The 17,500-nt window shown below is 35.7% G+C and overlaps 1 protein-coding gene across 1 annotated transcript in view; it reads right to left on the reverse strand.

Moving 5' to 3' along the window:
• LOC145979756 (phospholipid-transporting ATPase ABCA3-like) overlaps nucleotides 1-17,500 on the reverse strand; it is a 148,258-nt gene that overhangs the window by 24,522 nt on the left and 106,236 nt on the right. The window contains exons 19-21 of the mRNA XM_083112742.1: nucleotides 17,055-17,180; nucleotides 16,190-16,408; nucleotides 8,710-8,985 (exon numbers count right to left, since the gene is read on the reverse strand). Of these exons, the coding sequence (XP_082968868.1) occupies nucleotides 8,710-8,985; nucleotides 16,190-16,408; nucleotides 17,055-17,180 (621 nt within the window). The remainder of the gene's footprint in view (nucleotides 1-8,709; nucleotides 8,986-16,189; nucleotides 16,409-17,054; nucleotides 17,181-17,500) is intronic.

Here is a 17,500-nt window from a genome sequence, read left to right on the forward strand (position 1 = left end):
GACTCGGATGTTAGCACATACAGATGATGTAGTCTTGCTAGGAGATGATATAAATACAATTTAGAATAACCAAAATAATTTTAAAAGGAGCTAAAGAGAGAGGGTTGGAAGTTAACAAAGAGAAAACTAAAAATATGTTTACAGTTCAAAACCAAGTGTTGGGTGATAATCAAAATTTAATTATAGTTATCAACTTGTTTGGATCAGTTTCCAAATTCAAGTATCTATGAATATACTAACAAATGAAAATGATATTAAGGAGGAAATAAAAGATAAAAAGCAGACTTAAATCAGGAAATGCTTGTTAATGAAAAAAATGTGTACACTCAACCCCAAATTCAATTTTCTCAATAAAAATTTTCCATTTTTTTTGTAATATATAAAACATGGGACATTCCATGAAAAGTGGTCCTGTCAATCTGGAAATTATATTGTTTTTAATTGCATAGAGGGCTAAATGTTTGTGAATGTGTATAATTTGTGTTTTTCTCCAACAAAAATTATTAGCATCTGTAGCCTCTATGATTCACAGACAAATAAAATCAAACTTTGTTATATTTTTAAAGCATCACACAAGTAAAACTTTTTTGTTAAAGCTTTTTATGTATTCAGGCTATGTCATCATACTCAAGTCTTTTCAATTGTTAGCAAATACCACACAGTACTTCATAATTCTATGAAACCAGTTCATTATTAATGTATTGCCAAGATGGGGACGAGTGCACATTGTGCGAAATGTGTAGATCCGCTCTTTTATCTGTTTTGCGCTAGTACTAGTGTGAATTTGCTTAGTGAAAAAGTGTTGTCTGCCTTGTGAAGTTGCAGTTAAGGATGGGAATATGTTTGCAGATTTGTTCCATGACAGATACTTGAAAACATGAGTGCTTTTCCAATGCTTTGTGCTCTTCGAGGGGCAAGCACATGCAAGAATGCTTCGAAGAAATCCTTGCCCGGGACCTCTGTCAGGAAGTGCCTGCTCCAGCACCTCTTCCTCATGCTGTTGCTGCATGGAGACATCGAACTTGTGACATTTTTCCTGCTTGTATGAATCACAAGTTTAACTAACTAACTAACTCTCTAGCTTCTTAAACCCGAAGGTTCATGGCTGCAGCAACACAGGCCTTCCATCTTTCCCTATCTTGAGCAAGTTCTATATACTCTTTTCCATCCCTACCGATTTCCCTTAGGTCCATCTCAACGTTGTCCCTCCATCTTCATCTTGGCCTTCCTACAGGTCTCTTACCATCAGGTTTCCCAACAAGAATCCTGTAAACTCTTCTTTCCTCTCCCATTCGTGCCACATGGCCTGCCCACCTAAGTCTTCTTGATTTCATTATTCTAATAATATCTGGACATGAATACAAATTATGTACTTCTAAATTATGTAACCTTCTCCACTCACCTGTCTCCTCATCCCTTTTACGTCCAAATATTTTCCTAAGGATCTTATTTTCAAATACTCTCAATTTATGTTCCTCTTTCAATGTAAGGGACCAAGTTTCACATCCATATAATACTACAGGCAAAATTACTGTTTTGTATATTTTAACTTTTAGTTTCTTAGATATTAAACGAGAAGACAAAAGTTTATGAAGAGAGAAGTAACATGCATTTCCTGAATTAAGCCTACTTTTTATTTTCTCTTTAATATAATTTTCATTTGTTAATTTTACTCCTAAGTATTTGAATTTGGAAACTGGTTGAAATGAGTTGTTATCAACAATTAGATTTTGATTATTACCTAACACTTGGTTTCGGCCTGTAAGCATATCTTTAGTTTTCTCTTTGTTAACGTCCAAACTTATCTCTTTAGCAGTTTTGAAAAATATTTTAACATTATTCTTAATTGTATTCACATCATCCCCCAGTAAGTCTACATCATCTGCATATGCTAACAACTGAGTCACACCATTTAATTTTAGTCCTTCTTTAGTTTCTTTTACCTTCCTAACAGCATATTCTAAGGCAAAATTAAAGAGCAATGGAGATAATGCATCTCCTTGTTTTAACCCATCATGAATTGTAAATTTGTCAGACATATTAATACCCACACGAATTTTACTTTCTGTTTCACTGGTGCATATTTTTATCATACTAACAAGCTTCTTAGGTATTCCAAACTCTACTAATATATTATATAATTTATCTCTTTTGACCGAATCATATGCTATTTTGAAATCAATGAATAGCTGATGGACATTTTGATTATATTCCCACTTTTTTTCAAGTGTCTGTCTGATGTGAAAAATTTGATCTGTAGTTGATCTGTTACGTTTAAATCCACATTGATAATCACCTATAATTTCATTAGCATATGGGGTTAGGCTTGTTAAAAGAATGTTAGACAATATTTTATATGTTGTTGAGAGTAGAGAAATTCCACGGTAATTATTGCGGTTCATTTTATCACCTTTTTTAAACACAGGAACAAGTATGGATTCTTTCCACTGTTGAGGGATTTCCTCTTTATTCCATATTAAACAAATTAATTTATGAATTTGACATATTAACGAATTTCCACCATATTTAATTAACTCAGCTGGTATTAAATCAATGCCAGGTGCTTTGTTATTCTTTAGCCTTTTAATAGCATCTTTAACTTCAGTCAAGTTAGGTTCTGGAACTAAAGTTCCTGCTGTGTGTACTTCATTTACTTCTGATTTATCTCCTACATGGACATTTAAAAGGTCATTAAAGTAGTTCTTCCATCTATTTAGAATATTGCTTGGGTCAGCTAGAAAATCACCGTCTTTATCTTTTATCAAGTTTACTTTAGGTTGCCACCCCTTTCTAAACTCATTTACAACTTTATATAAATCTCTGATATTTTTGTTTTTGCTGTTTGTTTCAATTTCGTTAATTTTGCTTTTCAAGTAATCTCTTTTCTTACTTCTAAATGTGTGGTTAACTTCTCACTTTATTCTATTATAATTGTTTAGATTTGTATCATCAGAGTTATTTAACCACCTAAGTCTAGCCTGATTTTTTATTTCTATTAGATTATGACATTCATTATCAAACCATGCTTACTTTTTCTTGGTTTATGGTATCCTATAGTTTCTTTAGCTGCTGATTCTATTGCATTACGTATGTGCTCCCAATTCTTATTTACGTCTGTTTCATTTATATTTTCATCATCATTTAAATCCTGCAAAATATCAAATCTATTTGACAGTTTAATTTGGTAATGTTTCTTAATTCTTTCATCAGTAAACTTTCCTGTATCAAATTTTATAACTTTTAGATTTTGTTGCTTATGATTTATCACTGAGAGTCTTTCTCTTAATTTAGTAATTACTAAATAATGGTCACTGGCACAGTCAGCACCTCTATGTGTACGAACGTCAATTATACTAGTATGTCTTCTCTTATCAATGAGAATATGATCTATCTGATTATGAGTTTTACCATCTGGAGAAGTCCAGTGTATATTTATGGATACCTTTATGCTTAAAAGTGGTACTTTTCACAATTAAATTCTTTGAGGTTGCAAAAGTAATCAATCTTATACCATTATCATTACTTAATTCATGAAGACTTTCTTTACCAATCGTGGGTTTAAATGTCTCTTCTTTGCCAATTTGTGCATTACAGTCACCTAACAGAATTTTCATATCATACTGAGAAAATTTATCAAAGACCTGTTCTAACTCTGTATAAAAATCATCTTTAGTATTATCATCTTTATCTTCCGTTGGTGCATGTATGTTTATTAAAATAATTTTACACCACCTACCCTGTAAAACTGCATATGATATCCTATCATTAATAAATTCTACTGTTTTAAGAGCCGAGATAATTCTATTATTTATGAAAAAGCCTGTTCCAAAATTATGAGTTTCAGTACCACTGTAGAAAAAAGTATAATTTTTAGTTTTACAATTCCCTTCTCCTGGCCACCTAACTTCCTGGACAGCTACTACATCTAATTTATACTTAACTATCTCACTAACTGTACACTGAAATGCCCCAGGCCGGTAAAGACTCAGAACATTCCAGGTGCCTAATTTAATATCCTTATTTCTAATGCAGATCTTATCCTTAGTCCAGGGACCTCCCAAAGTAGTCCCCACCCGGAGATTCGAACGGGGGACTATTTTACCTCAGGAATATTTTACCTTGGGAACATCCATGGCCTTATATTGCTGTTTCTTGACATTTTTTTTTTACAGTGCAGAGTTGTCAGCTCTACGCCTAACCGCCAATATGAATGGAGGAACTACTACACAAGACAAACATAAACACATTAGACAGCACAACTACTACACAAGACACACATTAACACATCACAACTATAACACAATATAAACACAAACACACCACAACTACTACACAATATAAACATAAACTACACACCACAACTACTACACAAGACAAACACAAACATACTAGACAGCACAACTAGTACAAAGCACAAGTTTAAATTAAATTAAATTTTTTTATCGTTGCGTAAAAAACTCACAGATTTCCTCATCCTTCGGTATGCTATTGTGTCATGTTACTGATTAAGATAAGGTTGTCTGAATTGCCACTAGAGGTCCTCACCATATTTTGCCAGGTTGCACGATTCTGCTCACTCACAGCTCTGCAAGACACGGGATGCATTGCCTCGCGATGCATTACTTCCACTACTCGCGACCTAGAACAGCTGTGTAAGTGTCTATTATTTTCTTCGAACCATGAAGCAAATAAGTTGCCTTTGCATGAGATTACTTTTACTTCGAAAACAGCATGAAGTACTTTTGGCGGTGTTAAGGAGGCAGCATTTTTCAACGTTGTGGTTTTCGAAGATAATGTTGATTTACGTGAGAAGTTATTTGTAGGGGTGTGTTGGATCCCGAAAAGTTGGGACCGGGATCAGGTAATGACTTCCTGACTTTTCGGGATCCTGAGCAGTCGGGAAATACCAAATGGTCATTTTAAAAAGTCGTTACTTCTCGACATTATCTGCATTGTAAATGTCTGCAACTTATCGGAAATTATTAGTTTTTGTACCAGAAATGCAAAAACAATCACTTAAGGTGAAAATTACCTGCAGAATTCGAGATTTCAAGAGCTTCGGGAAATTTCAAACATTTCCCATCCTGAAAATTTCCTGACTTTGTCGGGAAATTGCGAATTTTTCCTGTCCCGAATGTCGGGATTTAAAAAATTTCCCATCCCGACTCAAAAAATTCTGTCCTGCACACCACTAGTTATTTGACAGTGGAAAGTGATTGAATGGAAAAGTATACTTGACAATGAGTTTGACTGAGTCCCATTCAATTTGGTCAATTCCAAGTCATGAAAGATCTACCAGGAATGCGAGGTACACTCTGCATAAGAAAGAAGGAAGTGAACGTCGGAAACAAATACACATTTTGTATAAGAAGAAACAGCATTCGTTCTGGGTGTGTCTTTTGCTTTTGACCAAGATGACGATACAAGACTTATAAAGGCAATTAAGACGTCAGAGGATGTACGTAGTTTCGGATTGAAATACCAATGTTTCAATCACATGCTTTTGTCGCAAGTACATCAGAATTGTCGGAGGCAGTGAAAATTCCAATCTGTCTACATGGAAAGGAAGGGTGCATTTCCTGTTTACTGCATTACCAAAGCCAAATAGATGATTGCCATTTTTACAATGAGGAAGAGACACGATTTGGACAATGGCCAATATGAACGCGTGCATTCTGAAAGATGTCAAGATTGTGCTTATTTTATTTCACGAGTATCAGAGGTCTCTCTCTGTATTATTAAGGTACGTACCCTCTTATTCTGTGAAGTGAATTTAGAACTGTGAACTCACAATTGCACATTGTTCCACTCAAATTACGAATGTGCTCTGTACCTGATATACTATCATTATCCGGCAAGTCACATCAAAATAACACTTTTGTTACATGCGAAATATTGCATAGTCGCAATTGATGAAAAGTGGCTAAACGTGACTTTCTCTAATAAACTCTAGTTTCTTTTTAATTTTGGCATTTGCGAGTGATTATGACAATTGATACCAGACCACGTTGGCAAAATATACATAATGAATGAATACGCATCAAATCAAAATACGTGGTCTGAGCACGCACAGTTGAATACGATATAACTTTGATATAATTTGTAAGAGCACTAATTAATCTTAATTTTGGGATTGTTTTGTGGCCATAATAATTACAAATAGCTTAACGACTGAAGGTTGAATGTAACGGTCTGCTTAAATTACGAACATTAGTTAGAAAGTGCGAAAGTTGTAAACCTTGTCTAGTCAAAAATGTTGAGAAGAGATCATAAAAGATTTGAATTATACATAGCTGAAATGTTGAATGACCTGTTATGACGAGATGCTGGAACGTCCATTAATATTGTTGTGTTTATGATTATTGTACTTGCTTGTTGATATAGCAGCCACTCTTCGTTGCGCTAGTTGTTATAACAAATTTGGCCTTGAGTCACAACTTAAATATTTGAGTACATATTTATCCTGACAAAATTATCTAAGCTTGTAACAAATTGTTCCCGGAATATCAGTACATAAGTATAATATTAGTAGTACTTGACATATGATTATTGCAGTTGAGATTGTGCACATTTCGAGGCGGCGTGAACAACATGCCAATAGCTTCAAACAGCACCTTTGTAAATACCAGGATTTGGGTTAAGAAACATAGTAGATTCAAAACAGCCTTAGTCACGACTTCCTTAAAGTAACTATTCCAATCAACCAACTTGGTACATTACAAACTTGAGCCTGGACCAGGGATGTCTACAGGGATAACAACAAAAATAAGTTTTTGGACTGTGAATTAATGATTCCTGACTTCTCTGAATATGACTGTGTGTGCTTTAGTGAGTCTTGGCTCAATTTTGATATCTCGTGTGTTGAAATTCCCCTCTATGAGCAGTTCAATGTTTACCGTAAGGATCGTAAAATGCGTGGTGGTGGTGGTGTTATGGTGTATGTGAACAAGAAGTGGCACAGCAAGATATGATTGGATTTACAATGAGACTGCAAATTATTCTGGTTAAAAGTAAGTACTAACCACCATAGAAAAATACTTATAGATTGTTTCTATCGGCCTCATAGGCGGAGTCCCAAAGAACTCTTAGTGTTGCTATGATTACACTTTGGCAGCTCTTTCCAGCCACGAAGTTATTTTGTGTGGGGATTTTGTCCTTCTTTGAAACCTGTGACGTCACACCCTCCTTGAATCTGCTTCAGTCAGACCACGAGTCGCTGTGTGCTATCTTCAAAATCCCAGTGAAAGGGGGTAGCTCCCATTCTGCACCCCCAGGCATAAGATTCCGCTGTTGAAGAAAACGTCATGGGACACCATCCATCAAGCCTTACCAATCTGTCTTCTATGCAATCCTATGCCATAAACGCAATTACTAATCGTAATCAGTTGGATGTTGTGTACTTTGATCTGTCCAACGCTTTTGATTCAGTGGATCACTATTATTTACTACATAAATTAGCCAACAGATTTAACATAACTGGAAACACGTTAAAAGTAGTGAAAGACTATCTAAGAAATAGACAACAACGTGCTATACTTCCTGGAACTCATTCTAACTGGCTTCCTGTTATGTCTGGTGTGCAGTAAGGAAGCATTCTTGGCCCTCTATTATTTGTATTATATCTGTCTGAATGACTTTAATTCCCCAATCTCATGCACAATTCTAATGTTCGCCAATGATTGCAAGATTACGAGAGAAATAAAACAGCCATCAGACATGCAATTTCTCCAAAATGATATAAACAGATTCTATGAATAGTGTAAGCAATGGAAACTGTCCATAAACCCTTCTAAATGCTCATACATAACAATTTCATTGAAACAAAACATTCTTGAAGGTAATTATACACTCACTGATATCCCTCTAGTAAAAGAAGCACAACACCAAGATATAGGTATCATCATAGATTCTAAACTTTTGATAATCACATATCAACCATCACACAAAAGGCAATGCATATGCTAGGCTTACTTTACAGATTCTCCGAATTCCATAACCCTAAAGCACTTTCCATTTACTTCAAAACTTTTCTTCCCCCCCCCCATTCTAGAATACTGTTCACCCATCTGGAACATGGCTGCCCCTTCTCATACCTCCAAGATCAAGAGTGTTCTCAGTCCTCTCCATCGTTCGATATAAAGTGCCAGTCCTGAGACACTTACCTAAGGGAGATCTGCTTGTAAACTTAAACATAAATATTTAAGAATCATGTAGATATGTTGCAGATCTCACTCATACAACGTTCATTATTCCATAGACTACCGAAACAATTCAACATCATCTCAAACCAAGTAGATATATTCAGTTCATATTCTATTAGTCTTTTATCACCAACTTAGAAAAAATTGTACATAAGTAATGCATTGTGAAAACAATCTGTTTACCTTGGTACTGTCTTGGCTTGTTTATAATCATGTTTATATTTATATTTTGTTTATTTTATTTTATCTTGTTTTGTGTGTGCTTTCTTTTTAACACTAGTGCACTGTTTTACTGTTGTTTCTTTCCGGATTAAAATGGCTTCTGCTGTACTGAAAATTTCAATAAATAAATAATCCAATTTCATGTCTAGAACCTTACATTTTTTGTGTGAATGTCACACATATAACACTGGAATGCCCCACATGTCTTAAAATTAGAAAATGCAAGAAACAAAAGTGTGTATTTAATACTTGTTAAAGTGAGAAAAAAAGTGAAAAAGAAACTTACATGTAATTTGCTGTAGAACTCTGCTACTTTCTTTTACAACATCATCATCTTGGTCTGTAGCACTCCATTCCTTTCTTTCTCCCCAAATTTTCTTGCATATTGCAAGATATATCTTGCCAAAGAGTCCATACTCTATCATGAACAATATGAAAGTATACACCAGGGCATCCACTAGAAAGTAGACAACTTCTATCAGGAGTCCGTTGTTCGCCTCAGTGGTCCAAACCATGTATGGTTTAGGTTCCAGGCAGTTGTTGTGTTTTGTGCAGAGATTCTCTGAAATGAAGGTAGTGAAGCATTGTACAGACTTTGTATTGTAAAGAGAATGAGAGGAAAAAATAGCACGATATTGTATTTATTTATTGATTGATTTGCTTTATTTTACTTCACTTTTTGTGCCACTTTTGGCTAATTTGTGAAGATGGGGATGAGTGATGATGTGATGAATGGACACAAACATTCATGCCCAGGCTGGGATTCGAACCCAGGGCCCCTGGCATACAAGACACTGTATTGTGGCCAAGGTTATGCAATTACATGTAAAGAAACTTTTTCTACATGACACATAAATTATGTGTAAAAGATGCAGAAAACACTTAGAAAAACATAAAGTACACAAAAAACTAGAATAAAACAAAAATTAAAAAAAAAACATGTTCTTTGCAGTGATTATTGTTATGTATGGCAGTTGGCAGTGGCAGAAAATAAAAAAAAAAGGCTTTAAAAAACCTTCCTTCTGATTTTTATGCACTCTTGCATTGGAATTTTACAAACTACTATATTCACATCTACATCACAATTAGCCTATGCAAGTGTACAATATGCATGGAAAAGGAATTTGAAGCTGTTACTAAAACTTTAAAATCCAATCCAAATAAATTGTTGTTAATCTATGTGCAAGACCTTGTATCAAATGGTTTCTCAATTTTTAAAAATATGTAAAACATCTATTTTTAACAATCTGTTAGTGAGGTTGAGGGTGTATAAACAATCTTCAGAAAATAAGGATTTTGTGTTGAAATATGTGTGAAAATTAAAGTTTAAAATGTTACCAATTTATAAAAGAAAATTAGTTTCTTACATGTGTAAAAAACTGGTTTTCTATGTAAAGTAAATTATGCATAATTTATGGAAAAAATATAACAAGTAAATTACCTTGCCAATCCTGATTATGGCATGCTGGTTTAATCTATGAGATTAAAATCTTTGCCTATACCCTGCTCCAGCTAACTGTAGAGCAGAGCCATGCATATCGGCAGAGGAGGAGGAGGAAAATCAGGGGGTGATAGCTCAGTGTTGCCAACCGTACGGTTCTGATCATACATGTACGGACGTACGGTCCAGACCTTAGTCTGTACACTAAATGCACGCAGCTTGTCAAAATTTGCTCTTGCATTTTAACCCTAATATTTCCCTAAGAAATTCTTAAACCAATTGTATCGACCTGGAGACAAAAATACGGTCCATTTGCCATGTGCGTTCGGTATTATCCTTTTCAAAAGTTTGCAACGCTGTATAGCAAAAAAGAAAATCGGGAAAACTCCCATCTCCCATTTACACAATCCTGTTTCTCTCACTGTTCATTGGTGGAGCCGTCTCGCATCACTACTTGTGCAGAGACTTGTTCTCGTTTGCCTGGTCTACATTTAGCTGGTACGGAGTTTACAAATGCTGTTTGCCTTGAAGTTCTCTGGGCTGTGAAAGTTTGTCACCCATTTGGTTTGGTACCCTTCAATTCGAAGTTCTGTACATTTCCCAGGAAGTATGGATAAACCAAAATAAAAAAAAAAACGATAGAAATAACATGAAATGAATAGCTTCCCCTTATCACACCAATGTAGTTAAATGATTATCATAATCCTTACAGGCAAGTAGCATCAAAGCCAACTTCCAAAATATGGCAAGGATTGTTATATATGGAAAGATATTTTGTAGAGAAAATTAATACTACAGGTGTATACTGAACTTGGGCTCTTTTTTCTTTGATATGTCCTCATTTCTGTCAAGCTCTGTGGTGCAGTGGTTAGCACAGCATGCTATGATGGCAGGGGTCCCGGATTCGAATCCCAGCCTTAGCATGTGCATTTTTGTGAGTGTCCCTTCATCAATTTCATCATATCATCACTCATCCTTATCTTCACGATTAGCCAAAAGTGGCAGAAAAGCAGAGTGAAATAAACAAAAAAGAAAGCAAATTCTAAAAAAAAAAAACATTATGATTATCCCTCTTGTTGACTAGAAGATTTTCATTGTGTGAAAAACCACTAGTATATTAAGAATATAATTAAGAAGGGGTATGTGTGTGTGGGGGGGGGGGATAGACATATACAAACTTGCACAGTTAAAGGAAAGAAGAAGGAAAAAGCAAATGATGTAAATACAACACTGTTATTATGGCTTTCTTTTCAACTTGTGGCTGGAAAGCAGTGAATTGGGGATGGGTTCAATTTAGAATTGAGGTGATACTGATGCTAATGTATCGATATGGGAAAATATCAGTTTGAAATGATTTACTGAAACCAATCAATCCTTTTCTGGCATTTTAGTGTTTCATGGAATCTGCAAAAATGCTATGTTCCAAAGAGTTTGCAGAGTCTAATTAACTTGGAAATTATTCAAAATTCAAGGTCCACATATATTTTGCACCAGTATTGTGTAAAAAACTGGATTGTGTGACTATACAGGGTTAGCCTAAAAGAAATAGATACTCAAAGTTTTACACAAAGAAGTTTTAATAATGGGGCTGAAATATTTACATGGTTCCTAAGTTACAAGTGTTCTATGTGTGACCCTTTTGTAGAACAACAGATATCAATGCCATAGTCCAGTTCTCCCCATACACGACTTTTCCCCTTGCACAGACAACCAGTTTCCTTAAATTTCTTGCTCCAATTGTAGATGGATTGCTTTGTGGGTGGTTGATTACCATGCCGTTTTCTAAAATGATGCTGCACGATAGTAACAGAATTTTGTTTTGGCAAATTCAATCACACAGAAAGCCTTTTCCACCTGGCTAGCGGCCATACTGCTCGACTTACGTCAAGGGTGTTCACGTGATGCTAACGTTACAAAGATAAAAGAAAAGCGGAGGCCGTAAACTTGAAGACTTTCTCTATACCACAGTACTAAATGCTTTCTCATGTAACAAATACATTTCAATTTATATGTCTTTTAGGATAACCCTGTATAACATTTATTTTCATATTTTGATATCAATCCTGAATATCTGAAAGCAAAACTCTTAATAAATTAAAATTCACATAACTGGAGTGGAATACATAGACATTAATATTAATCAGTATTTTGAATAACTTTTAATTGTTACACTTTTCAAGCATAGGTATCAGTAATAGTTAGTAACAATATAGGCATCGGTATGGGTGTCAGTTCATAGCGGTATTGCCTGTTTCAATTGTGATCAAGTGATATTGTTTACTTTTGTGTCTCCATTAGCAGAATGATGTTCCTCCAGAAAGGAACAAGAGTTAGATACACTGAACATGGCTGCACGTAATGCAAGCATGTAGCAGTGGGGGATTCAAAAGTTGCAGTTGGGATGGGTGAATTTTTGTTCGGTATTTCACCTCAGCGAGAATTAGTTCTAAGCTACACTTGCACTGTTTTATGTGCACAATATATAGTGTAAACAGGAGTCAAGCCAACTTCCGTTTTTAGAGATTAGAGCATTATTTTGAAAAAATAAAGTCCAAAGCTGGAATAGATCGTCATTACTGTAGGATGCTATAATTCTTCTCATTGGTATGGTAGACTGACCGATCATGTATGAGGAGTGAAGTGAGTAAACAACAAAAACAAACACCTATTGTCTCAAGGGGGTTTCGTTCGATTCCCCACAGCAATCAGATACAAATTTAAACTGTAGGTCTAGTTCCGATTAGCCTATCATGATCATAAAGTGGACTTCAAGCAAACTTTTTAAAAAATCTTCAGCCTGTAAAACTTGGTGAACAGACAGAACATTTGAGTCTCCAGAAATATTAGGCATAAAAATGTATCCAAAAAACTGGCAGTTGAGAAGGGCAATCACTCGTATCGCCCTCACTGAGGATCAACATTTGGCATGTAGTTTTCTCTAGTCAGTCCAGAATTGAAAAAAAAATATTCAAAATCATGGAAGAAATGATTAGTAGCTTAGTAACAAACACAACAAATAATCATTCAAATGCCAAGAAAATTTCATGAAAAAATTTATCAAATGCTCCTATGATTTTGCGAAATTCTGGTATAGTAGTATTTGAAACAGATCATGTTTACTTGGAAACTAAGATAAATTTCCACGAAGACAGAAATGAATAGCTGTCAAGGTTGGCTGCTAATTGGGGTGCAGGCCTGTAGCCAGGAATTCTTTGTAGGGGGGGGGGGGGTTGAAGTCAATCCTAGAGGGGGCAAATTTTTAATATATTGTGTCGCATTGACAGACATAACAGGGTACTCAGAGGCACCTGTCCTCTCCTCCAAAAGAAATAAGTAACAGAAAAGGGATGGTATCTTGAAACTGCAACGAACAAAAGAACTTCAAGCATCATCAAATAGTAATATTTTGATAATGACCTTTCCAGATTGCCAAAGAATATGAAGTTTAACATAAATACCTAGGTAGGCTAATAGGGACTGTATCTACTTGATATTTACAGGTCGATAATGTTAATAGATGATTAATATGCACCAACAACTTTGGGACTCTCTGCAAAACTGATTAAGGGAGCCCTTTATAAATCATGCTTCATAATGATTCCCTCTAGTTTCCAGTATGCAAGATTTTTACGCACAAAGGAATCTAATGAGAATCCAACAACACTATTGTGTTGTGTTATGCAAGAAAAATAGAATTAATTAAATAATAATGGTTACGTATTACCTACACTTTGATGAATTGTGTAAAAAAAAATTGTACTTGCTAAAACACTAAAACAAGGGTCCCTTAGTCCACCACGGACTCTATTTCCTTCGAAGGGGAAGTGATGCATCACTTGCATCACTACAGATAATGTTTGCCTACTGGTTACGTTAACCATTTTGCAAAATATTGTGTGAATTGTATTATATTATAAATAAAATACATTTTTTGACACCTGACAAACAAATAGGAATCCTTTGATTGATCAATGGCTTCTTGGATTACATTACATTACATTCTTGGATTAATATTTCATATTAAGTTTCATAGAAAGAAATTGTTTTAATAGGGTGCAATAATTTCACGGGGCACCATGGCATTCTGTTTAATAAGAACAGTAGAAATTGTGAGCGGAGCGAGCAAGAAAATTTTACAAAATGTTTTCTTTATTTATATAAAATTTGAAATTAGGAGGGGGAATTGCCCCTCTGTGCCCCTTGCAAGTGCCCTTGGCCATCTGGTAGAAAAATGCAAGGAACACGTAAAAACTAATTCCATCATGAGTATCCAATTGTCCTGCTATTCTTAGATTCTCCTAGTCTTGTTTTTTACTTAAATGTTTGCTTCCCCTAGAAAGGACTTCTGTCCAAGGTCAGGGGGAGGGGACAATGCACCCTGTAGTTGCGGCACTGTTTATGAGTGTCTCTTCATCAATTTCACGTCATTGTTGCGATTAGCTGGAAGTGGCAGGAAAGCAACGCAAAGTAACAAAAATCAAATATCCACTCCCTCTCTCTACCACACTATTACCAAAAAATAGACTTGGGAAACAAAAATTGGGAAACAAAAATTTAAGCAATTCAAAGTTCATAGCAACACATCCAAGAAAAACATCCAAACACATGAGGCACCTTTAATACAATACTACTGAAAATGTCACAACTGTTCTAGATACTGAAAATTGTGAAATCATTTCCCGAAGTCCAACTGGAAGGGAATTCCCTCCCCCCCCCCCAATCCTGATACAACATTATATGGAATCCCATACACCCTAATAAATCACAAAATCAGTAAGTGTCTTCGTAATGTTGCTAGAGTAACACATGATATAATTGTAAAGATTAGTGAGAATTCAAGGTAGGAATGTGTTCTGCATTTTTCACAGGGGGGGGGGGGGCAGAGCAAGCTCTCAGGCGGGACAGTTGCCCCCCCTGTCCCCCTCTAGCTACGGGCCTGTTGGGGTGGCCCTCCGTGATGGTGTAGCGGTAACATCATCACTTTCAGGCTTTGTGATATCCAATCAGAAAACAATAGCGAACATAATCATCTAACAAACAAGAAGTCAATCTAATTATGTAATAAGAATGTAAGTGTAGTTACAATATACTTAAATTTACTTGAAACACTATATCCAATGGTTTTACATTCATCATCATCATTCTTTGACATTTCCTGCCTCTGGCTGGGTCAGCATAGACGTCAAGTCTCTCCATTTTTTTTTGGTCTTCACCCACTCCCCTTTACAATGTTGTCCTCTTCTAACACTCTCCGCTATCTGCTCTTTCCACCGACATCTTGGTACCCCCCTTGGCATTACTTCCACTCCTTGTGCGTTAAGCTCTTACTGGTAGTCTTTCTGCATCCATCCTCTTCATGTGTCTGAACCATTTCATCCATGGGCATAACTTGGGCCTAATTTTGAGGGGGCAGAATCAAACTGGGCCTAATTTTGAGGAGGCAGAATTAAACTTGGGCCAAATTTTGAGGGGGCAGAATTAAACTTGGGCCTAATTTTGAGGGGGCAGAATTAAACTTGGGCCCAATTTTCAGGAAGCAGAATTAAAGTTGGGCCTAATTTTGAGGGGGCAGAATTAAACTTGGGCCTAATTTTGAGGGGGCAGAATTAAACTTGGGCCCAATTTTCAGGAAGCAGAATTAAAGTTGGGCCTAATTTTGAGGGGACAGAATTAAACTTGGGCCTAATTTTGAGGGGGCAGAATTAAACTTGGGCCCAATTTTGAGAGAGCAGAATTAACATTGGGCCTAATTTTGAGGGAGCAGAATTAAACTTGGGCCTAATTTTGAGGGAGCAGAATTAAACTTGGGCCTAATTTTTAGGGTGCAGAATTAAACTTGGGCTTAATTTTGAGGGGGCAGAATCAGATATGGGGTCCCATTTTGAGGGGGCAAAATCAAACAGCCTAATTTTGAGGGGTAGAATCAAACTAGGCCTAATTTTGAGGGGCAGAATCAAACTAGGCCTAATTTTGAGGGGGAAGAATCAGACTTCAGGCCTAATTTTGAGGAGTCAGAATCAAACTTGGGGCTTACGTTTTTGGGAAGAGATTCAAAAAGTTTTCCATCCAATAAAAAACATCCAGGATAAATTGCTAAATAGCTGTGACATTTGCGAAATCACAAATATTACTCTTTATTACTTTGTTTCTCAGGTCCCCTAACTTGTATATTTTAATAAACCTGAAAATGTGGGTGGGGGGGGGGGCAAGTGCCCCCTTTCCCTTACCAAGTTATGCCTATGATCTCACCTATGCCTGATCTATCCTGTCCTGAAGCTTCAGCATACCCACCATGGTGTTACATTAAATAAATTAATTTACTCACCACAGCATGCAACTATAGCAGCAGGTGCATCTTCATTACACAGCTGTTCTTTGGCTTCCTGCGGTATAATGTTGCACCTATTATTGGCAGTTGCAATAACAGAAAATGTCTTAAGGCTGTAGCATAGTGTGAAGTGCGGAAATAGTTCAAATACAAATCGCATAGTTGTGTCTTCTTTACCAACTTCCAGAAGATATGCAGTCAATGTTAAAACAATTCCTGAAACAAAATAACAATTACAGTGTACAATTTTAAAATAATTTAAATGCTCTTCATTTTTTAATAATACAGTTTATAAAACTAGTTTCCTACTTTCACCCATTAAATCTTAAATTAAGCATGATCTTGTAATAGATGAGTGTAAGTAACGTATTGTTTACTTGGGCAAAAATAGAGGAGGGATCATCTATTCAATGCATGTAATTAAAATATATTGTATGCATAAATTTGCAATAAAAGGGAAAATTAAAACCAGCAGAAAATTAGCATCCACAAGTTGCTGACACCTTTAAAAGAATTGTACAGTCATGGATGTCCGGAAAGGAGGGCAAGAGGCCCTTTGCCCTGCCCCCCCCCCCCCACCCACCTGGCGAATTAATTTCTACCTAGAAGTATATATTTCATACATATCATTTCATTTCAGTCACAGTAACATATTTTGATCACTAGAACTTCTTAATAACGAGGTTTTCCTGTATTCTGTACCACTTTGAATGGAAATATTTAAACAATGTCCTGGTAAAATTTAGAGAGATATGATGCAGTTGCAAGAAATACTTATGTTCTAAGATTTAAAAACATGCTACCTTACTGAAATGTATTGTTGTTCAATTACACTCAACAATGGAAAATTGTTCAAACTTACCCAATATTAGATTGATGATAGTCATAAGAGCAAATCCTCCGGCTGCAGTATTTCTGAAGTAACTGAAGATGTATGTGAGAGGAATCATGCCCAGTCCATACAGTATCAAAATAACAAATAGTACAGCTGTAAAGCAAAGAATACCATTGTAAAAATGATGCATTATTTTTTAAAAATATCTGGAAAGTACAAAAATGTGAAAATAAAATAAATGTTCAATTCTTAGTGTGTATTCAGAAAGTCACAGGAGTTTTAACATATGAAATGAGTTGGCTGTTGCACCACGGGTTATAAGTAGTCACAGTTTCTTTTCTTACCAATGTAAACAATGCATAATGATGTCAATGTATGGTGATTCTGGCTGCATGCACTTTGACTTTCAATATTTCTGGTCACTTCAACTCTTTCTGGGTGACCAATGTGCACAACCCATCGTACAATTGCTG

The sequence above is a fragment of the Lepisma saccharinum genome, chromosome 26 (genome assembly GCF_977018435.1).
Source record: "Lepisma saccharinum chromosome 26, izLepSacc3.1, whole genome shotgun sequence".
Lineage (NCBI taxonomy): Eukaryota > Metazoa > Arthropoda > Insecta > Zygentoma > Lepismatidae > Lepisma > Lepisma saccharinum.